The sequence below is a fragment of the Pleurodeles waltl genome, chromosome 11 (assembly GCF_031143425.1).
Source record: "Pleurodeles waltl isolate 20211129_DDA chromosome 11, aPleWal1.hap1.20221129, whole genome shotgun sequence".
NCBI lineage: Eukaryota > Metazoa > Chordata > Amphibia > Caudata > Salamandridae > Pleurodeles > Pleurodeles waltl.
This window is the reverse complement of record NC_090450.1, coordinates 736,783,605-736,807,826: the sequence shown is the minus strand read 5'-3', so window position 1 is coordinate 736,807,826 and position 24,222 is coordinate 736,783,605. Positions and strand designations below refer to the sequence as shown.

At 45.4% G+C, this 24,222-nt stretch overlaps 1 protein-coding gene across 2 annotated transcripts in view; it reads right to left on the bottom strand.

The window, feature by feature from the left end:
• The window catches only part of LRRC74B (leucine rich repeat containing 74B), a 155,434-nt gene that overhangs the window by 25,246 nt on the left and 105,966 nt on the right, over positions 1 to 24,222 (bottom strand). The window contains exons 12-13 of one of the 2 annotated variants that reach the window (XM_069214435.1): positions 22,552 to 22,637; positions 6,268 to 6,442 (exon numbers count right to left, since the gene is read on the bottom strand). In XM_069214435.1, coding sequence (XP_069070536.1) covers positions 6,415 to 6,442; positions 22,552 to 22,637 — 114 coding nt within the window. In that variant the 3' untranslated portion in view covers positions 6,268 to 6,414. Of the gene's footprint in view, positions 1 to 6,267; positions 6,443 to 22,551; positions 22,638 to 24,222 lie in introns of those variants that run through there. The other variant, XM_069214434.1, reaches the window with a different exon arrangement.

Sequence of the window (24,222 nt, the reverse complement as noted above, 5' to 3'; positions counted from 1 at the left end):
ACCATAATTTCTATAGCAAAATCAAACCTCTCAGTTTGTTCATTTATTCATTTACCACGGTCTTCTCTGCAAGAAATGATTTACATTCTGCAGCTTTGATTCTAGCAACATTGTGTTCAGGCGTGCCTCAAATGTATCGGAAATATAGAATGTTAGCACTCTAGTTCATAAGAACTCTGTGGAGGAGCTGCAGTACAACAATGGAATATCAACTGACAGACTTCTACTGCTGTTGCTTATCCAACATTTATCTCACATGCATGAAAATAATATTTCTGAATTTATAGAAAAAGTTCCCTCATGTCAGCTTCTTGACCACTTTCCATATTTCATGAGAAAATCATGAATATAACAGTGTTTTCTCAAACATGGTTCCTAAAATCCCAGGATTGGCATTTTTTGCATGTTAAATTCACCTTAGAACTAGCCACAATTTCTAAAATGAGTATGATATCACCAACAACTTATTTGTATTGAGACTAGTATCTGCTATCACCCTTTGTATATGGTCCTTTTTGGACCCTTAAATTTAGGCATTAACTGCAGTGCTTTCAGTGTGGTAAAAATGGTGGACCCATAGCACCAAATAGATCCAACACTTCTTGTAAACCTCCACCTAAATAGTCCCATGAAACCTCGCCATCTACCAATTTTGTAAATTTCACCCCAAATTTCAAGAATCTGGTTTACAACAGATGTTAGAAATCGGGTCTCTAATTGGCAGAGGTTTGCACTCTGTCCAAGTAGGTACCACAATCCTAGTCAAGGCAAGTAAGACACACACTAAAAGTTGATCTGTGCTCACCCTCTGACAGCTTGGCACAGAGCAGTCAGGCTAAACTAAAAATGAAATGTGTAAAGTATTTGTACACACATGCACACACACACACACACACACACACACACACACACACACACACACATTAACAGTGAAAACACCACAACAGGACTCCACACCAGTTTCGAAAAATAGCCAATATTTATCTGAGTCAAACAAGACCAAAATGACACAAATCCAACATACACAAGGCAAATTATGAATTTTCAAAGATTAAATTAAAATGCAGTGCTAAGAAGACAATAGCTCCAACCAGGCCTATCTGGTCGCACTGGACTGGGGCAAATCCAAAAGTGCAGTCCGACCGTGATGAAGGGCAGGCCGGGTACAGGAGTCACGCATACCCGCTAACAGTACCTTTGTTGAGTCGATGCTTGGTTGATGCGCCACGCTTGCAGACCACGCATCCTTTCCTGATAGGGCAACATCATTGATGCGATGATGTCCAGAAGAAATGAGTACTGGTGTCGATGTGTCTGTGCTGCGTTGACCAAGCCGGGCTGCGTTGTGCGTCAGGGGTCATTGTGTTGCGATTTTGTTGAGCGGTGTCCGCGGCTTCGGTGCGTTGGTTTCAAATGGCGCGCCAGTGCTTTTGAGTCAGTTCTTGTGTTGCAGCACCACACTCACCTCCAAGGGCCTAAGACTGGATTTGGCACCACTTGGCAGAACAACACTCACAACGGAGGAGCCCAGGTGCTGGTAACACGATGCAGGTGAAGTCTTTGATGTCCCTGAGACTTCACAGGAGGCAAGCACTGTCAGACCCTTGGAGAAACCTTCGATTGCAGGATGTAGAGAGTTGGATCTAGTCCTCTCACTCCCAGGCAAGAAGTAGCAGGGAGCAGGCCAACACAGCAGGGCAAACAGCAAAGTGGCTGTCCCTCCTGACAGCACAGCGGTCCATTTTCCTGGTAGAATGTCCTCAGGCCCGGAAGTTTTTGAGTATATGGTATCAGAGGCCCAGTACTTATACTTAAAATGTCCTTTGATGTAGGGGTACTTCAAAAGAATTCTCTGAAGTGCACAAGGTTCCCTTTTAACCCAGCCCTGGCTCCACACTAGCATTAGGACACAGCCTATTCACATGTAAGTGTGAACTGCCTGTCACTCTCCCTGTCCCAGACAACTATCAAAATGCAGATGTATCTCCTGTCACACCCAGCCCTTCCTTTTTGTGGCTGTCTGGAGAGAATGCACAAATGAATCCGTCACCTAAACCCAGACATGTGGTTTACAAACAGCTGTTATTTGGATTTGAAGCTGAAGTACATTAAGCTCTGCCCAGTAGTGACCTCACAGACCCCTAACTTTGGCCAGAAATGTTTTGTTGGCAGGTGATGATGTCAGTTGTGGCAGTCGTAGAGACTTTGCTTAGTTTATCAAAGCTCCAACATTAACACTCTTTAGCTATTTAACTGTGGCACTTACACCCAACATAGTTTCAGTGAAAGGGTCTTGTATTTATATGTGACATGAGAATTGTGTCAGAAGAGGTGTTAAAGCTTGGGACTGATAATATATATTATATGTTGTACACTGAAACCACAGACGTGCACTGAGCTGGCCGTTGACCCGTCAGACAAGGAAATCCACCAAAAGTGCAAGACAGGACTTTGACCTAAAATAACTTGAATACAACTGTAGATTGTTATAAAGCCCAGGCTTTGTTTATTAAGTACATAGTTAACAATCGAAAAAATGCTATATCCAACTTGAACAAACAGTATTCTTTTAAAGGCTTTAGGAAAAGTGGCATTATTAATAAAGTGCAATCATATTCAGGTACTCTCCCATTCAACCCAGTGCAGAAAGCTTAGTGCATTCAGATAGCGACCTTCATTATTAAGATGATTGTGATGGAGTACCAGATAGCATGGAGGATATGAGTAATTAGACAATATTATGTTATGCTATACTGCTTTCCAGTGGGTGCTCCTCCGCTAAGGCGGAGGAGCATCGCTCCATACCGTCTCCCCCCCTCCCCCTCTCCCTCCCCCAGCAGCCCCAATTCACCTGTTTACTGAAACGACCACTGCCATGGAAGTCAAGGGTTATACTTCCCCGGGGAGACCAGTTTTTGCTATTGCAATGTTATGTACCCAGGTCCCAAGGTTAATGGGTTTGCCCCATTTTTTCAAGATAACATCTTAGCAGTGGCAGGACTGCAAGGGCATTTTTACAAATTAGTATACTGGAGTGATCTTTCCTTGAAGTGCACTGGTTGGGATTTTTTCCATAACATGCCTGAAAAGAACATTTTATTTTACACTGAGGTTTGCACAGACAGAAAAATAGATGAAATACTTGATGAACCTCACCGAGTTGGTTTTTTTTAGTGGAGCGACCCCTGCTGTGGAAATCAAGGGCAATACTTCCCCCGAGGGGACCAGTTTTTGCTATTCCAATATTATATGCCCAGGTCCCAGGGCAACTGGATTTGACCCGTTTTTTGCAAAATAATCTCTTAGGGGTCGCAGGACTGCGAGGGCATTTATACAAAATAGTACATTGGATTGATCTTTCCTTGACGTGCACTGGTTGGGATTTTTTCCATAACATATCTGAAAAGGACACGTTATCTTACACTGAGTATTACACAGATTAAATTGATGAAATACTTTATGAACATTACAGAGTTGGGGGGTTTTAGTGAAACGACCACTGCTGTTGAAGTCAAGAGCGGTACTTCCCCCGGGGGACCATATTTACTATTCCAATATTGTTCAAACATAAGCATGAATATGATTTTTCACACAATAGTGTTAGTAAGTTTTTTCATGGCATATACATATATATGAGTTAACTAGAAACCCAGAGCTGTTTTGTGTGCATCGTGCAAGCTGACTACCCACATGCCCCAATCCTCCTGCTCATAACCGGCCTCACTTGGGCTTCCTTCCGGTGACCTGCTGTTTCCCAAAAATCAGAGATGGCAGGCACAGTCTATTTCATTCTGCACTCACTAATAGCTTTGTCCTTTTTAGGTCTTGCTTCAGTCAACTTTAGCTACCTAGAAGAACTAGAGTCAGTGTGGTTCTTTAATACATTTACTGATATGATGACATTTTGATTGCTGGTTTATGGGAATTTTCTTTAGGACATGCGCCCCATTTGTCTTTATGACAGGTTAGGGCTATACATTAATCTCACTTGCACATTCATTGGCTTTACGTTGTTGTCATCGTCAAATGGTGTTGAATTTACAGGGTTCATTTTAGTTCATTGAGTAAAGATGTATGCACACATGCTTTCTTGCAGATACATTAAAACAATGGCTCATTTTCAGACGTTATCTATTATGTAATATTTTGCTGTTTATGCCTTTTCGGTTCACCACTTAACAATGCAAATATAATCTCCAACCTCCTTCTTATAACACTATTCTTTGATATATTTACTGTAGAAAAGTAAGTTCAAGCAGCCATCAGGCCATTTTCATTTCTACCTCTTTGCTGACGTCTGGCCTATGAACCACTCTGGCTCCACTGCAAAGTTAGGAGTTCTTGATGATGTTTCTTCCCCTCCAGGTTCCCTCCCATTGTTCTACAGCCTCTGGACTGTTTAGCCTTTCTCCTCTGTTTAAACTACACTGTCTCTTTTAATTCCCCATCATCACGTTTTTCAACTACCTGTTTTCATTCCCCCCTCAGAATTCCCTCAAAGGTGTTCTACAAGTTCACCCGTTTTATATTTTCATTCTTCCTTCATGCTGCTGCACTGTCTACTTTCATTCTTTCATCCTGACTCTCTTTCATCAGAGGTACCCATCCCAAATTGGTGCAGTGGCTACACACACATTTAGAGCCGAAAAACGTCTTCTTTGCATTAATTTACCCAAGCAAAGTTTTTTTTAATCGAGCCCCAAGCCCTTTAGCTGCTTTACTCCTTCACTCTCCACAAGTAAACTCTTGCCAACCCAGGCAAAGCCCCTAAAGATGTCTCAGGGACAAGAATCCATACAAGTTAGATCTGAGGAGATTTAGGTCATAGTCCTTGATGCAAGATTCTGTTAAATCTTGTAGATAAGGAAATGTTCTCTGGAAGCCTCAACTCAAATCCCGTCATTCTAACAGTTCTCCAAGGTGTGCGATTCGCAACAAATGGGTGATACTAAGATGTAAGACTCACACCGCGTGAGTGAGAGTGGCCTCCATGACATATGACTCATTCTCAGTTAGTGACACTTAGCTCCAAGTAAAGTTCATACCCAAGGACTGCAACTGTGCTCCAGTGGGTAAAACTGAGGCAGGCACTTGAAGGAATATTTGCAGCAAAGTGTAATTCTCAAACCCAATAGCACTGTGCACAAGCACCAAGGGTTGGGACTCAACTGAGTAAGACTGTGTTTCATAAAGTGATATTTACACTCAACGAGGGAGACTCTACTCCAGGGTATAACCTTGTTTACCTTTTGGCACTGGTGCTCCTTTACTTTGAGCCAGACCGTTTGACTTACTGTTCAGCCTTATTTACCTTGCAAGCATCCTTGCTCCCCTTTCTAATTGTACAATAGCATCGACATGACTCTACTGATGTATCTATGAGATAATTAGATGATTTTTTAGGGTGATTGTATGATACCATAGATATGAAATAATTTCATGAAACTATTGAATCTTCTGGTGTTTGTATGATTGAATGGTTATGAGACAATTAGATGATTTTGGGGGGTGAGTGTGATACCGTAGATATGAAATGATTTATGAAAATATTGGATGAGCCTACTGGTGTTTGTATGAATGCATGGTTAGGAGATAGTTAGATGATTTTCTTGGGTGAGTGTGTGATAGCGTAGATATGAAATCATGTAATATAATCATTGGGTGGGTCTATTGGTGTTTGTATGATTGCATAGCCATGAAACAATTAGATGATTCTGAGTGTCGTTGAAGGATAGCACATCTAGAAATTCATTACATCCTCATGATTGGATGCCTATGGGGTGAATATTTTATCCTGAGGGGGAATGTATGGTTGCACAGATATGAAATCAGTGGCTGTTTTATGATTGCATGCCTATGAGGTAACTACATGATTCTGCAAGCGATTGTAAGATAGTGTACTTAGGATAGCATCACATGATCTACAGGGTTTGGATGACAGCTTAGCTGAAATGTATTTAGATAATTCTGAGGCTGCTTGTATGCTATCATATATATATGATCTCTGTTAATGCGTCTTCTGGTGTTTATATGAAGGCATGTTTTTCACATAAGACGATTCTTGGGGGCATGCACGATAAGACTAATCAAATATCATTAGTTGATTCATCTGTGTTAGTAGGAAATCCTGATTATGTGTTAAGTAAATAATTATCTATGTGACAGTGTGATAGCATCAGCTTACTTTCCTACATGATTCTGGTGTTCTTGTCCACCAGTATGCATCCAATTAGATGAGTTTCATGATAGTTATATCCACGAGATGATTTTGTTTGTGGGTCGATGGCTGCATGTAATGATAACTGATAGTAGATGGCATCGTGAAAAAAAGTCCAATGTAGTTAGTCCAAGCACGTGGAATGAGAATGATCTTTGATGGATTTTAACGAAGGTGCAACACAACATCTGACAGCATCAGGAGGACAGTAATCTTTTACACTCACTGCAAGGAACAAAGACAAAATGGATTGTTATAATTTTAACTAGCTGTCTAGCACATATATGTTGTCAGTAATGTTAACAGATAATGTTGCAAACAAATGCAGTAAAAACTGCCCTGCTTCATGCACAACAGCAGGGATCTGAAACTGTGATCCAAGAGGACACAAATAAAGTAAAATAATGATGGACCCTTCATCACTTCTGCAGGCTGGACACTATTATCTATGGATCCTTAGTGCATTGGAATAGTGATGTTTTCTGGACCTCAGAGGGGGGTTTGAAATGAGGATCTATAGTATACTTGTACTTCAGTTTACAAGTTGCATTAATAAAATATAACTTCCTGTGCTACACTTCTTGATTGTACACAGTGCCCCTAGGAGGAGAAGAAGCTGATTGTGCAATGTTCATATAATGATGGTTCCGGCCTGTTAACAGATGATGTGACAGAATGATCCACTGGGCCAAACCATGCCATATAATGTTATGCTGAAGGTTTATTAAGCACATGACTAACGATAAGGATATCTTCCTTTTCTAGGTAAAGATTCTAGAGTGAAGGTTTAGATGTTTTAAGGGAAAGTCGAATACTAACCAGTCTTCTCGATGACAAATATGCTTCTGTTGCTCATGAACATCAGTTATCTCTGGCTTTGTCTTCAATACCCCTGAGGCTTACCTTGCAACCCCTACTTCAGAGATTTCAATGTCAATGCCAGTACCAGGCAATTGTGTCCTCGTCACAAGTAGCCTACTGTTCGATGTGATATTTATTATTACTGGTAAATAATGAACCATGTGGAATGTTATTTATTGGCCACAGTTAGTTAGACCTATAACATGCAGATTATGAAGCTTACTACATCAAGTTAATCATATCCCAGTTTTTCTGAGTCTGTTTCTCCCTTTAAATTCTGAGAAGTTGGATCTACTGAAATTTAAATGGGGATGCAATCTTTACTCCATCCCGGGATGTACTCGGTGTGCTAAAAACAGCAAAACGCATAATTTTTATATGTTTAATAAGGTAGTCCGGAGGGGGGAAGGTGGGTGAAAGGGGAAGGGGCTAGTAGAAACTCAAAATTAATGGTTAATGGAAAACCCATGAAAAGACTGTGAGCGTACTGCTGGGAGGTGGTGCTGTGAGGACCTCAAGACCTGGATTGGTCACCTATGTTTTAGCTATAGTTCATGTTTTCTTTACATTTTATAAATTTTAGTAAGACTGATTTTTAGGGATGATTTTTACATTTTTTTATCAGCTTGCTTTTATTGGAGGAAAGCAAGGAACATGCTGCTTGTTTAGTTAGCCTATGTACAACATATAGTCAGTGCTTTCTGTCAAAGGCTAAGGAAAATGGTACACAATATGCCAGTCTGTGTTGCCCATTCAGGAGGCAGCTTTTATCACCTAGACACAACATTGAATCTGAACTGTACTTCCAATAAGGTATGGTTTATTATATAAACGATGCACTGACCCTGGGAGGGCAGAGGGCATTATGACACGACTATCCTGGGATGCAGGCTGTGTGACATGCAGCTTGGCTGGTGCTGATCTACCAGGTGCCTGAGAGGATTGCCATCTACACGCCAGACTGATTCCAGGTATGGGGCTGAGGCCAATCCCTCAGATCGGGTCAGGCAGAAGGTTAACCCACTATGCTCTCAGCATATACACAGGGTTTGGTATAAACCTCTAGCACATCTAGAACCACATACATCATGGTTGGATTGTTTAGCTTCTTTGCCATGTTCCTAATGCTGATTACTTTGCTTCATTACATCTGCATAATCATCGCAGCTTACTCTTTATATGCCAGATTGCAATTGTTTCAATAAATGCATTGATAACGTATCTCGTATCTTTTTGTCTTGCCTTGGCATGCATGAGTAACAGCACAAAAAGGGTAAGATTTGTTTTCACGGTTTCCTTGGAGAGTCGGAGTGCCATGTTCAGGTTGTCATAATCACCTTTTACCCCAGTGGGTTTGGAGGTTCAGGTGAGCTAGCCAGGAGTTAGGTTGACAGTTACTTACTGGGTGGGTTGAGTCAGCTTCCACACTTTTTTTTATCCATATTTTTTTATTATTTGCATTAATCATGTAAAATACACATTGCAACCTTGTACATCATAAAGCAAAAGTATTACTTGTAAAATCATAATTTCCAGTTGTGCTGCGATGTAAGCATAAGTCACACTTGGGGACCTCTTGTATCCCACTATGAGAAAAGCTTTATTGCGAGTATACACTCTGTGTGCCATCCATTTTAACTACTTGCATTGACTAGGTTCAACAACAGCTCATATGGATTGAACTGTACTACAAACCAATAACATTTCAAACCAAACTAGGGTCCTTCCAGGGGGGTCTACTATTATCATTATCGTACATTTTCTGTGAACTTTGGACAGATGGCTCGATCTGGTTCTCATCTGCCTGCACCAGCAGAAAGGAGCCTGTGTGTGGGGAGGGACAGGCCAATAGGGGCCACACCCCTTGTCTTCAGTCAACATCAGCCTCATTTATGAAGTCTTTTAGTACTGCCAGGCTGCGGACATAGGTCCCAGGGCCCGCCGGTCCCAATTAGTGTTATCAGCTAGCAATGACCCTCAGGATCTTAAGTGAGAGAGGCAACTGAACTCGTTTGTCTCCCAGTATCCTCACCCTGGTGTTCCCAGGCTCTCAAGATGTCTGAGGCCAGCGGCTGTCTCCTTATCCCCCATTTGTCATCCTGAACTAGTGACTGTTCCTCGGCCCTAACCTTGTTACTTCTTGTTTCCAGCTGGGCACTGTCAAACCCATCCCTGACTTCCATTGTTTTGCTATGCATCGCTTGACTATTATCATGGCCAGGTCCACAAACCTATTGTCCACTTTTTTCTGGCTAGGCTTAGGATACAGTCCCATCAAGAAGGTCTCTGGGATACATGTAGCACTGCGACCGAGTACCTCATTAAGCATGTCAGTAACAGTTTCCCAGAATTTATGGATTACAGAACAGATCCATGTCATATGGCCACACAAGCCTCCAGTGACGAACATCTCCAACATTGTTTAGGGTCCCCCCGTATATGGCCTGCAGCCTGTGCTGCGTTTAGTATATCATGTGTAAATAATTGAATTGGGTATACTTTGATCTTGTATTCCTAGAAACCCTATATGTGTATGCCAGCATTTTCCTCCATTCTGTATCCAATATATATTGCCCCAGCAGTGTCTCCCTCCTCTGCTTGGTCTTAAATAGGGGTGTTTGGGTTGTGTGCAATAGTGCCTGATAAAGCCACTTCAGCAAGTGTCCAGTCCCCCCAAGCATCGATAGGCTCTGTAGTACTAGATGCATTTTCGGTTCCTGGTCAGTACTTGGCCACAAATCTCTAAAGGAGTGCAATGGAGCATGATATGTTAAAAACTGTCCCGGGGGTAGGCCATCCTCCTCCATTAGATCTGCTAAGGGCAAAATAGTCCATTGTTGAAACAGTCTCCCGCTGTCGTTCATCCCACCTCTGTCCAGGTCACCAGCTGCCTACGTGTAAACACGGTTAGCGGGTCCCAGTGGGGTAGTCCCACCAAAGGCAATACTTGCGCATACACAGGAGTCCCCTTCAATCCACTAAGGCATCAACTCCAGCACCACAAGGCCGCTTCCAGCAATATCCTTGGTCGGGGGACTACTACTGATTTGTTGAGTAATTTTGCCAGGAGAGGCCACTGGTCATGCCGCCCCCATGTGTGTCCCAACTCATCAAGGTTATCACCCTCCAGCCATCCCCCCCACCCACTGCAGCTGCTCCACCACATAATATAGCACAAAGTCCAGTGCACAAAACCCCCGTCATCCAGGGGGTTGCAAAGGGCCCCCAGCGAGACTCTATTTCGCTCATCATCCCAGACCAGGTCACGTAGCAAGGAGTCTAGATGTTTAAACCATGCAGCTGGTATCTTAACCGCTGGGTTCACAAAATAATACAGCAGTCTGGGTAGGATTATCCTTTTGGCTAAGGAAATCCGTGCCATTATCAGTAACTTCAGTGACCTCCAAAAGGACATAAAAGATCTAAGCGACCTAAGGGTGGTACCCAGGTTAGCATCCTGCAGGTCTGTCAGGGAGTGGAATATCCGAATACCCAAGTATTTAAAGGAGTCAGGGTTCTAGACCAACCTGCGCGGGACCGTAAGTGGCTGGGGAGTGTCCACCCCTAGAGGGAATAAATATGTTCTGGTGGTGTTAACACATAGGTCAGAATAACTGGCAAAGTCCCCCAGTATAGGCATTGCATTCGCCACCCCTTGAGAGACGTAATTCAAATAGAGAAGCAAGTCATCAGCATATAGGGATATAATATGCTCTTTACCATTCAACGAGATCCCCTGATCCACCCCTCATTGGCGAAATATCACTGCCAGCGGCTCGATTGGTAGTGCAAACAGGAGGGGTGACAAAGGGCACCCCTGCCTGGTGCCTCTGTGGATTGCATATTGGACGAAGACCACTTCACCCGTCCACACCCTGGCTGTGGGGTATGCATAAAGCAGCCCAACCCACTTCACCCGACCCCATTTGATGCATAACAGCAAATAAGAAATCCCATCTGAGAGAATCAAATAAATTTTCAAGGACAATAGATATTAGCATTGCATTCAGGTGGAGCTCTTTTCCCGGGTGATACATGACATGGTATAGCCTGCGTAAATTGAGGGAGGTGTTTCTCGATGGTATAAACCCATTCTGGCCTGGGTGAATCAAGGTCTGCATATGTGGTGCTAGTCTTGTGGCCAAACCTTACTCAATATTTTGAAGTCCAGGTTGAGCATGGAGAGGGAGTGGAACTCCGAGGCCAGAGCTCCTGGACTTTCTGATTTGGGCAATGGTATCACCTGCATGTCTTTAGTAGACATCGGCAGTTACCCCAATTTAAGCGATTTGGAATATAGGGCCTCATTACAACCCTGGCGGTCGTTAAAGTGGTGTTCGTACCAACAGGCTGGGGATCCGAATTGCCATATTATGACCGCAGCGGTACTGCCACGGTCACACCACCGGGACCGGCGGTTTACCGCCATGGATGTCCCGGTGGTCAGAATCCACCAGGGCAGCTTTGCTTGCAGCGCTGCCATGGGGATTTTGACTCCCCTTACCGTCAGCCTGTCCATGGCGGTAGACACTGCCATGGAAAGGCTGGTGGTAGGGGGAGTCGCGGGGCCCCCAGGCAAAGCTCCGTCGCGATTTTCACTGTCTGCTTGGCAGACAGTGAAAAGCGCAACAGGTGCTGCTGCACCCGCCTTACTGCCACAATGCCGCCAGCTCCATTAGGAGCCGGCTGCAATGTTATGGCCGACATCCCCGCTGGTCCGGCGGGTGGAAATTCTGTTTCCGTCCGCCGGCCCAGCGGGGAGGTCCAAATGCGGCCGGCGGGTTTCCGGCAATATGGGTGGCCGACTGGCGGTTCAGCCTTGGCGGTTGGCCTCGTACGACCGCCAAGGTTGAAATGAGGGCCATAGTATTTCCAGTTTGGGAGCTAGGGGGTTTTCCCATGCACCTTCTCCTTGATGGCCACCTGAATCTCCTGTGCTGTTACCGGATCACCTAATGGGCCCCATATATTAGGATCCACCATTTTTAGATGGATAGGGTTCAGGTACTCAGTCACTTCTGTCTCGGCAAGGTCCCAAGGATGACTGTATAAGTGTTCCTAATACATTCAGAAGGTCTCATTGACATTCCCTGGAGAATATACTAGGAGTCCATCATCTCTCAACAGTTGTGTAATGGGTTTCCCTCTAGTTGGAGATGTAACCAACCAGGCGAGCAGTCTCCCTGCTCTGCCCTCTTCATTGTGTGTCTTCGCTAAATAGTCATTATAATCTAAACAACAGAGGCGGTCTAGTGTCTTAAAGTAATCCACTCTAAAGTCCCCATGTAGTTCACCTGCTCCCTCTTCGAGCCCCAGCCGGCTATCTAGTATCTGTAGTCTATCCTCCAGTCCCTTGAGCTCTACCTCCAGCACTTTCCTGGCCCCCACTGTCTGGCCTATGCAGTGCCCTCAGATCACCACTTTCAGGGCCTCCCATTTGAGTAATTTAGTAGTGGCCGATCCCTGGTTGTGATCACAAAATTCTGTGATGACTCCTAGATGGGGATATCTTCAAGCACCAGAGGGTTAAGATGCCAGAGTAGTATTGCTGTATTGTATGCTGTATTGTAGTAGAGCACAAAAACATATCTAACCTAGTATGTAATTTGTAAACTGGCGAGTAATAAGAGTACTCTCGAATTTGGGCATGGTGTGCTCTCCATATCTCTAGTAGGTCCCAATGAGTTAACCACTGTCACAGTCACTAAGAAAGTTTTTGCGCTGGGTCCCCCGATAGCAGAGAGGTAGATCTATCTAGCTTCACATTTGTTACACAATTGAAGTCACCTCCTAGGAGTAGACTTCCAGCCCCCATGGGAGCCAAAGGGTTCAACAACTCATTGAAAAACAGCACCTGATCATGGGTTGGGGCATAAATAGATCCTAAAATAATTTCTTTACCTAGAAGCCTACCTTTTACCAGGACGTCACGCACCTCCTTATCAATCAGTGTATATATGTGTTCAAACTGACCCCTGCCCTTACCCTTATGAGTACTCCTCTTGAGTAGGCTGAATATGAAATGGCATAAATATGACCTCTCCACATTTGACGCGGTCATTCTATTTCACCTTGCTCTAAGTGAGTCTTTTGCAACATGACTATTTGCGCCCCTTGGCATCGTAAATATCTGTGGATATTATATCTCTTAGCAACCGATCCCATTCCTCTGATATTCCAGGTTATAATTGACAGTGTAGGCCTCGATTCATCCATTCTAGCTATAGGCATGCATGTGTGTGTGGTATTCACCAATGGGCTCCACACTCTGCCCCTTGCATCCCCTCTCAAGCATAAATGACCCTCAGGACCCGCAACAACAGTTCTCACAAAGAACTCCCTCGCCCCAGGGCAGTGCAACAACGGCTGGACATCCAAACCTAGCAAACAAAAACATTAGTACAAAATTACCACATCCAGATCCCTGGGATGGGAATCTTCCTGTGGGGGGGGAATCAAGGAAGGGTTCCAAATCGGTGTTCCACTCCAGCCTCATACAGCACAAACAAAGACATAGACCCTCATTACAACTTTGGCAGCCTTCACAGAAGACCGCCAAAGCCGCGGGCGCCGGAAGACCGCCGGTGCTGGAGGTCTTCTGCTCACCATATCATGGGTACTGCCGGATTGCGCCACACTTTAGGTGGAAATCCAGCAGTAGTCATGCTGGCGGGCAGAGGTGCTCCAGCAGTTCCCCCACCACCCCCTGCCAGTGTGACTCCACAGCCATATTATGGGCAATAATAGAGCCTTGCGGTGTCCTGCTGGCCGGGCACTGCCTGCAGTGGATGTGCCTCTTCCCTGCCAGATGACCTTCTTCCCAGACCAGGTAAGGTGAACGTCCGACAGGGGAGGGGGGTGGGAGGGTGGGGGTGTTGTGTGTGCGTGTGTGAGTGTGTGGTGTCTGCATGTGTGCATGAATGTGTGTATGCGTGGTTGTATGCATGTCTGAATGTAGACGTGAGTGCGTGTCTGCATGTAAGTGTGTATGGGTGTGAGTGTTTTGGTGAATGCCTGTTTCTCTGCGTGTGAGTATGCATGTTTGGATGGGTGTGAGTATGCATGGTTGAATGCGTGTATGAGTGCTGAGGTGAATGTGAGTTTGGATGCATGTGAGTAAATGCGTGTATGTAAGCGTAGGTGAATGGGTGTATCCGTGATGCATGTGGGTGTATGTGTGCGCATGCATGTATGCTGGAAGGGGGGTGCTGTGTCTGGAGGGGGAGTGTAGGTTGCGGGGAGAGGGGCGCTGTGTGTGAAGGGGATGTGGGGGAGAGGGGAGCTGTGTCTGAAGGGGGTTGGGGAGGGGTGGTGTGTCTGAAGGTAGGTGGGGGGCACTGTGGCTGGAGGAGGGAGGGGGGGTCTAGTGCTTGCTGGAGGGGTGGAGGAGTCATCTACCGGTAACCTTTCTGCCATGGTTTTCATGTATGAGTGCTGAGGTGAATGTGAGTATGGATGTGTGTGACTAAGTGCGTGTATGTAAGTGTAGGTGAATGGGTGTATCCGTGATGCATGTGGGTGTCTGTGTGCGCATGCATGTATGCTGGAAGGGCGGTGCTGTGTCTGGGGGGTGTGGGGTGTGGGGTGCGGGGAGAGGTGCGCTGTGTTTGAAGGGGTTGTGGGGGAGAGGGGAGCTGTGTCTGAAGGGGGTTGGGGAGGGGCGGTGTGTCTGAAGGTAGGTGGGGGGCACTGTGGCTGGAGGGGGTCTAGTGCTTGCTAGAGGTGTTGAGGAGTCATCTACCGGTCACCGGTAGCCTTTCTGCCATGGTTTTCGTTGCGTTGCTACCATGGTGGAAAAGCCAGCTCCTAATACCGCCGGCAGGCTTCTGTGGAGAACCGGGTCTGTGGCTCCAACCGCCATGGCGGTATGAGTAGAGATATGGCGGGTTGGCAGAGGCCAACCCGCCACACTCATAATGTGGCGGTCTGCACCGCCAGCCTGTTGGTGGTGGGACCGCCACATTTACCCTGGTGGTCTGAAGACCGCCAGTGTCAAAATGAGGGCCATAGTCTGGTTCTTCAGGATTCAAGCTACCATTGACGCATCTCTGCACTGCCGGCACAACTTAAGGCACAGGTCTGTTTGCCCATGGACACAGCAACGGCAGCCACCGAAATTCCTCCGGGAGAGGCATTCCAGTATCTCTGCCATCATATAATGTCTTCAACCGTCTGCAGGGTCACAACCAGCAATCCTTCCTCTAACAGACGTGAGGACTCAGAGCCAGACACACTCAAGCGTTTGTCCAATAACTTGTCTGATCTGTCATCCGTTCGAGGCATTGCAGCCATCTCTGCCACAGCTCGCAGTGCCGCTACTTTCTCCCATTCCGCCTGCGAGGCAGAGGGTCTTGTCCGGAAGGATCCTTCTTGTTTGCCTCTAGGTTTCCTCCTGGGTCGCCTGCCAGGTACCCGAGGTTTGCTTTTGGGCATCGTGCAAAGTGGTCCTGCCTTAAAGGCATCAAACCAAGCCCAGGCTTATTTGGGTGAGGCGCAGAAGTGTGTGGTTCCATCCTGAATGATCTGTAATTTTGCTGGGAACATCAATGAATATTGCAATCCTTCCTCCCAGAGGCCCCTTTTCACCTTTTGATAAGACGCCCTTTGTGTCTGCACTCTGCAGTGGAGTCCGGGAATATTAACACTTTTCAGTTCCCCAGTGTGAATGGACAGTTGTTGTGTGCCTTAAGGAGTATGACATCCCGATCTTTGAAGTGTAGCAACCATGCTACCGTGGGGCGGACAGCCTGGGGCCAATGGTTGTCCCGGCACTCTGTGGGCCCTCTCTGAAGTGAAGAAGGGAGTGAGGCTGCCCGGAGCTACCTACGTTTGTATCCATTGTTCCAGAAAAGCCACCATGTCGGTGCCATCAGACTCCTCCGACAGTTCTACTAGTCGAATGTTGTTGCGACGATTGCGCCCTTCCGCATCCTCTGCCCTTTGTTCAGGTGAGGCCCCCAACGGTGTGAGTCAGTTCAGCCTGTTCTGGTTTAATCTCTTCTGCCAAGGTCTCGAAAGTTTTGACCCTTTCTGTCAGTGTCAGAAGATTACCCATTAAATCAAACTTCCACAGGAGCAGATGCCTTTTACCCAACTCCCTCCAACAGATGCATGCTCAGATTTTAACTGATTATCTGAACCCTGCATCTGCTAGGGGGAAAGGGAAACAGGAGTAGAAAAAGAGAGACCTCCTCCAGATCCAGTTCCAGCCTGTGTTTCCCACTTGAAGATAGGATATTCACTGTGTGTCTCTGAAAACCTGCACCTTTCTTCTTTTTGGGATTTCTTTAAAGGAAGGACCTGCAGTCAGTTGATAAGAGCATAGATAAGTACATTCCTACTGTGCTTTCAACTGTTCAGCCATTCACATTCACCCAATTCTATTGTTCTCCTAACCTGGATCTTTTGAGATACTAGCCTCTCTCTAAGAGAACAATGTTAAATTATTATCTTGTTTTCTCCAAGAGTCAGAGGTTTTAAAGGTTCTCTGGAGAACAGTTTAAAAATTCCCAAATATACAAACTACTAATGTCTTTTACAGGAAACGAAAATTCCTTCTCAAGGTTCAGTTTTCTCAATCAAAGAATCTAGGAATTAGTCTGTTCACTGAGGTTTATCTCTAAGACTGACAAACGTGCAAAGCAAAGACTTCTTGAATATATATGTACATATATATAATGGAAAGTCCGGAAATCATACAAAAGGATTCCTTACTGGGGTTGCTTGAAGTTCTGTTAAGCCAAAACGAATTCTCCTCAGAAAACTGATGCCAGTTGTTGGAAGAAGGAAAAAATTCAGCTTCTTCAAAAGGGAAAAAGAAGCTGGTGTGCACACTGTAACAAGAAAAAGAATGAATTACTCAAAAATGGAAGGATTCTCTATGAAACGAAGCACCTCAGGAACACTGCTCATACTCCTCAGGATGGCAGTTGAAGTGCAGGGCGTCCAGAAAGAAACAGTTGGAGGGAAGCTTCAGCACGAGACTAAAGTAGAAACACTAGAGCGCTGACCTCACAAGGATTTGCGGCCACCATCTTGAGTGGCAGTTAAACCTGAAGAAGCTAGTTCTAAGAACAGCCTCCGCAAGAGCCACCGGGAGTGAGGACGCTGCAATCAACGTGCGTACAAGAAAAAGGGGAATCGTTTTTGCTGAGGGAAGAACTTAAAAATACTGGCAATAGTTTTCCTGACAGCCAGTTTGTGGTGTTCTGCCCGTAACAGACCCAGTCCTACTGATACTGCACTGATGTCTTGCTGCAGGCCCTGTTCAGTGTCTGGTATGAGGGCCAGCACTTTATCTAGGTGCATATGGATGGAGGCCTCATTGGTGACCTGGGTATCTCCCCCCACCTGTTGCACCAGGGAAGTCTCATCGGGGTCCCGGGCAGCCGCGTTTATTTTATTCCGTGCCTTGTCCATAGTGGTCCCTGCAATGTGGCAGCTCCACCGAGGCCCATCCCGATGCCCCCGGTGCTAGAGTCAAGGCATATTAGAGGACTGGGGGGGGGGAGAAAGTAACCACAAGCCACTGCCTTGTCAGCTGCACCAATCCTTCCACCGCCAAATTACCTTTTCCCCCTTCAGCTATAACATAGTGGAGTCCCCCCAAATTCAGCCACCTATCCCAGGCCAGCTAGTGATCCCAGTAGTCCAGCAGGTGTGCAGCAAGGTAATAGCTGCCCATGAGGTCCCAGGCCCTGGAATCGTCGTTCTCCACAAAGTGTCTCCTTTTGGGTTGCGAACTCAGCTCAGGCCCCACTTCCACCCATTTTTCCTGTCATTTTTGCCATTTATGTCTATGCCCTCTGCTGCACCATCAGCAATGGCCGGTGATCAGCCAGTAGTATGAGGGCAGCCCCTGCTGCCCGCACAGGATACATAGTGTTCGTGATGCGGGCTAGGAGGCTGCTCAATCTGTGCACGTTAGTGCCCAGGCCTCTCTCACCACCTGTAGGCAGCACTGCCGCCCTCTGCAGGCCACTCTGCCTGACCCTCTCCTAGGCAGCTGCTTCGAGCCACTCCTTGTCACAAGCAGCAGGACGCCTCCACTCTGGGCCTGTGACACCACTGCGATATTGTCTCCCCTTCCATGCCTCTGCCGTTGTAGTGGCTGGGCGTCACTCCTCCAGTAGCCGCCTGTGCTTCCTACCGTCTGCGGCTCGGGGACCACAGCTCTCAGGTGCTGCAGGCTGCCATCAGGAGAAGAGGCTGTGCGGGGTGCCTCCCAGGCTAGCCTCAGTTACATGTATGCAGGATTAAAGCATAGGCCGGAGCGGAGCTTTCTGCTCACACGTCCGCCATTGTTGGCCTCCAAGCCATGCATCCCTCAGCCTCCACACTTTATCATTCTGCAATCTTAAAAAATGCAGTCCTATTACCAAAGTAGCAACCGCATAACAGTGATGGAGTAAGCAACATGATGAAACGATGCAGCAGGAAGGGCCTTCACATAGAATACGTGATATTGTGAAAATACCTACACCATCCAGGCACTATTTCTGTCTTCAACATCCTGGTCCTCAACTCATGAAGAAGAAGGGTCAGGACAATGGAGTTGATTGTGTAAGAGTGGTCACCTGGCTATTGTCTCAGTGCTGCTTCTGTGCACCCTAGCACAACAAACAGAAATACACATAGGACCTGATTTATTTGTTGGCATAAGGGGTACTCCTTTGCCGTTGCAAACCTGAAGGTCCGCCTGCCTCATTTAGAGTCAGTGTATGAAAATCAGAGAGTACTGCATCTCTGCTGCCTATACACACCTCCAACAGCCTAACGGTGTAAGGGTTGTTGGAGAACTGGTTATGTCAGCCCACCTAATTTAGATAGGTGTACATATAGCTGTTTTTCAGTGCCCGTCACCGACAGTAACAATCTGGAGGGAAGGGGCGCTAAAAAGTGCTCAACGCCCCCTCGCCATTGGGAGAAAACTCCCATGATGAGGGGGGCATTGTCTTTTTAGTTTAAAAAAGAAAATTCCGCTTTGGGATTTTATTTCTTAAAATAAAAAACAAATGGCCATATTTACAAGCAGCGGGAGGGGTAAAGGAGGTGCAACGAGGAGAAATACCTTTATTACTTCAATTTTTTTTTCTGCAGCACACATAGAAAGAGGAAAACGCCTCTTGTGACAAAAACAATCATCCATGCAACGCAGACAAACTTGCACCATGGTGCGATGGTGCCTGCATTGACTCTTATGTAAGAAGGACTTACATAAGAGTCTAGAAGCCCTAATTTACGGTTGACCGGAACTTCAGGGTTTGCGGCCGCCGGGTAGGTCACGAGGATTGGACCATAAGTGAAATTGTTTTGCGGTAAGTCATCGGCTCGCACATTCCCAAGAGGACATTTTCTTAATATAGGAGGGTCAACCATAAATTAGGGCTTCTAGACTCTTATGTAAGTCCTTCTTTCATTATTTTTTTTATACACTACAGACACACTTAGGGGCATATTTATACTCTGTTTGCGCTGGAATTGCGTTGTTTTTTTTTACGCAAATCTGACGCAAAGCTAACTCCATATTTATACTTTGGCGTTAGACCTGTCTAGCGCCAAAGATCTTGGAGTTTGCGTCATTTTTTAGCGTGGACACCTACCTTGTGTTAATGATATGCAAGGTAGGCGTTCCCGTCTAAAAAATGACTCCAAGGCATGGGCGCCTTATTTAAACTCCCGTGCAAAAATGGCGCACGGGAGTGGGCGGGTCAAAAAAAATGACGTCCAGCCGCTTTTGCGTCATTTCTTTACGCCTGGTCAGGGCAGGCGTTAAGGGACCTGTGGGCTCGGAAGGAGCCCAGAGGTGCCCTCCCATGCCCACATGGACACCCCCTGCCACCCTTGCCCACCCCAGGAGGACGCCCAAGGATGGAGGGACCCATCCCAGGGAATGTAAGGTAAGTATTTTTATTTTTATTTTATTGTGGCATAGGGGGGCCTGATTTGTGCCCCCCTACATGCCACTATGCCCCATGACCATGCCCAGGGGACAGTAGTCCCCTGGGCATGGCCATTGGGCAAGGGGGCATGACTACTGTCTTTGCTAAGACAGGAGTCATGTCAATGGAGGGTGGGAGTCAAAAACAATGGTGCTAATCGGGTTGAGGCAGATTTTTTGCCTCAGACCGACTTGACCCATTTTTTTACGCCCAAGCTCCATTTTCCCCTACGCCGGCGCTGCCTGGTGTGGGTCATTTTTTTTGACGCACACCAGTCAGCTCCGCCGGCTAGCGTCATTCCATAAATAAGGCACCCGCATGGCGCTTTGGAATGGCGTTAGCCGGCGTTAACATTTTTGACGCACAACTGCGTTGGCGCAGTTGTGCGTCAAAAAGTATAAATATGGCCCTTAAGGTTTCTCAAGTGAAGTCTAGGATTTGTTTGTTTGTTTATTTTAGGTCCTGAAGAAACGCCAACTGATACCTAGTTGACAACATAGGCGTGAAACATGTCGACCATCATTGAGGGCTAAGGGACTATTTTCCTTTCCCCCCCCTTTTCATTTCCTAGTTGAGTGAGGGAACATTGATTCCTTGGTCACTCCCGTTGTTTTTAACCTTGACCTAGACCCTGTAGGGACAATAAATGAATTCGCTTTAGGGCCTAGGGTCTATTTTCACACACTACCTCCAGTCTTTCACTTTCTGCACATGTAAGTTTGAATCTACTCCTACGACCGACAATGGCATCTATCAAAAGATCTCTGGCAAAGAGCCCCCTTGAAGGGCCCGTCGGGCATTACAGTGCTGCCAGTCGAGGAGCAGGCCCAATGATTGAGCATGACACCCACTGGGGGGGTGAGGGCTCCTGCATCTATTTATAGAAGTGATGAGTTGACCTGTGTTAGTTACCAGGGCACCATTGAATTCCCTTGTCCCGGAACAGTGCACCTGTTGGGAGACTATGCACTGGACCAATAAAATCTCCTAGTTCCCTCATTGTATTTTGTAACTTACTCGATCACCCATAGTTCCCTACTTAGTGCAGTAAGCATATCTAAGACAATCAAACAGGAATTATTGTGTGCGTTGCTACTCCTTACTCCACTATGAAATTTTATGTATTGTTGGTAAGGTAATAAAAACATGCACCTCACGGATCACCCATACTACACAGAGCTACAAATCTCCTCACAAGACAAAGCATGGCCATCCTTCATGGGTAACTTACAAAGCCTATAAAGAAGGATCAGGCTGAGAGCACAGCAGTCGGATAACTGTGTGGATGTGCAACTCCCAAGAAAAGGCAGAAAGAATAAATAAGCAGTGGTGCAGGATTTCTATTTCAATGTTTATAGCTCCCAAACAGTTACAGGCACATTGCCATGCTGGCCCATTTTTAAGTGTCTACTGGGGCTGCACAGTGTTTTTAGTAAGATACAGGAAACAACACCTCAGGGTACTAACTTATACAAAACTCACCATTGACACATACCTTTATTAGAGCAGTATGGCAGTGTAATAAATTGTATGAAGGAGCAATGAGAAACAATTATTCATGGTGGGGCACAACACAGGAGACCAGCAGAGCTGTATGATAATGATTCATACATAAACACCAAAACATTAGGTCAATAATTTGTGAGGTTCGGCACCATGGGGGCAGAACAGTTGGCTATCTTTAGGGAGATATTCTCCATAGGAGTGATTACAAATAGTGCATAGCAATGTGCGGTCATTGCAAATTCATTACATCCTGTGCCAAAGTATGAGGTGTTTGTACCTGGAAGTGCCAGACTATACTTGGGCACATGATGCTTGTACCTAAACACACAAAGGTTGTGCCTGGTCATAAAAATATGGTGACTTGGCCTTGGTATTTTCTGGCTCAAGTTGAATACTTGAAAAAGTGGTTGTGGTTGGGGATTTGAGACTGTAGCTCGTTATCTAAAATTGTGTCTGACTATCTCCTGTCACACCTGGCCATTTGAGGTTGTGCCCGCGTATTTCTGGCTGTAAATAATATGTGATGGAGGTTTTGGGGCGTATCACGGTTTTACCTGGGCATCTGAGTCTATAATTAGGCATCTGAAACTTAACTTTGGGATTTGATAACTGTACCTGAATATATACTGGTGCAGTCATATTATGCCCAGTCAGTGACAGGGGACTTGGTACCAATCGCACTCACTTCTATACATTTATACAAATCAGACCATATCTTCAACATCTACTAAAGCAGAGGGTGATATCCAACACCTTCATTCTATTACATCCCTACTATATCAAACTCAAAAAGTTTTATATTAACAGACAAAATGTCCATGTTAATTATGGGATTTCATATGTTAATCAAGAAACTCAGAGGTCTTCAAAAGAGCTCATATGTTCATTACAAATCTCAACTTCTCAGCAAACATCTTATGTTCATCAAAAAATATCAGATGTTAAACAGAAGATCTTATATGTTTGCCAAAGTATGTATAATTATAGATTTCAACTACAAACCATATACATTTATGAAGGCTTTACCTAAAATCAATTTCTCCATTCTTGTCCTTGTCCAGGGAGTCCATCAACTGCTGGAGTTCATCTTGGGACAGTGGAATTCCCGCTTTCTAAAAAACATAAGAAGCAAAAGAAACCTTAGCCAAATATAAGAAAACAATTGCTTCAGGCCACACTGCAATATGCCCAAGGAGACCAGGGGCTCTAAGGATCACACTGTACAGACGGAGAGTATGAACAGTTGAGAAATATACTCAACAGCTGAACCGTGTATACATTGTAAGGAAGGTACTAGTTATAGAGACTTCTTTCTTCTGTTTACCATGTCTCAATCAGTTTCCTGGTGGTGATCCAAAAAAAACGCTAAGAGAGTATGTTATTCACCTTTTGTAATAACTTTCAGGCTCTTAGTATAATGTATTTTTGTTTGCAACATATGGACATGAAACCCCCTAATGAATACCAAAGGTGAAATGTGCTGAACCCATATCTTTTGACAAATTAATGTAATATCTAGCATCACTGCTTGGTTCCCATGGTATCTTCTAAAGACTGTAAGTTGATGAAAGATATTCTTAGCAAGACAGGTATTTCTGAGCGAAAGATTGACAGTTGTGTCGAGGTCACTAAGAAACACTTGTACTTGGATGTCTTTGCTCTCTTCCTTGGCATAGCAACTATTCTATTAATGAAAAATGTGATAAGTACAACAGACTAACTTCTCTTGTGTTTTATTAGCATGATACACGTCTGCTTCAACAAAAAATCCTAGCTGTTAAAGTGAGAGTCTGTTTATTTGTTGTACACCACCTCCGCGGTACATTTCAATTTTGAGCAGGGGGTACGTACTCTAACAGGCTGGTGTTCTGAGGTAGATTGATGTCATGCAGGTTGTCCCTTGGTTTGAATGAGAGCTCTGAGCAGAGGCACCCAAGGTTTGAGCATCCTTTGTCAATGTAACCTGTATCTGGGGACAGACATCTTTGTCTCTCTCCCAAGCGTTTTTTTAATTTTAAAAACCTACATGAGTTAGAAGCCTGTGTGTTCCCCTCCCCTAAACCCCCCGGGGTTCTTCATGGTTAGTGCAAGAAGAGACGTCAAATGACACCCCCTCCCCATACACACACATACACATGGGGGTGATTAAATGAACGACTGCATTCGGATGTGATTCATGTTAAGAATAATGTTGGCTGTCGGGGATGAGTTGGACCTCTCTGTATTGGTCTCTTCTCTCCAGGGTTGCTCGAGGGCTGAGCATGAGTGCAAGTAGTACAGGGTAGGAGGCTGGTGATGGGCCTCTTAAAATAATACAAGCTCAAGATCATGATGTGCGTTAGAGGCTGAGTGAGAACTGTTACTTGTCAGAAAGGGATGCAAGGAGTCTCGTGCCACAGAGGGTCGCCATGGCAATCTGTGAAATATGTATTCTCCATGGAGTCTGCCATTTTTAGGAGTGTGTGGACTATATGCTGGTTAAACGTGCTTAAGTGTCTACTGGTGCTCCCCTGGCAGCTCATACAGATGTAAGGATCAGAGGGAGTTCTTGTTGCACAGTAAATACTTGTGACTACCTCTGGTAGCTTTTAGAGACAAATTAGAGAAGCATGTGCCTCCCCCCCACCTTTGGGTCTAGAAATCAAAGCAAGCCTCTGGCTTTGATTGTGGTTTTTATTGAAGATCTGCATATGTAAA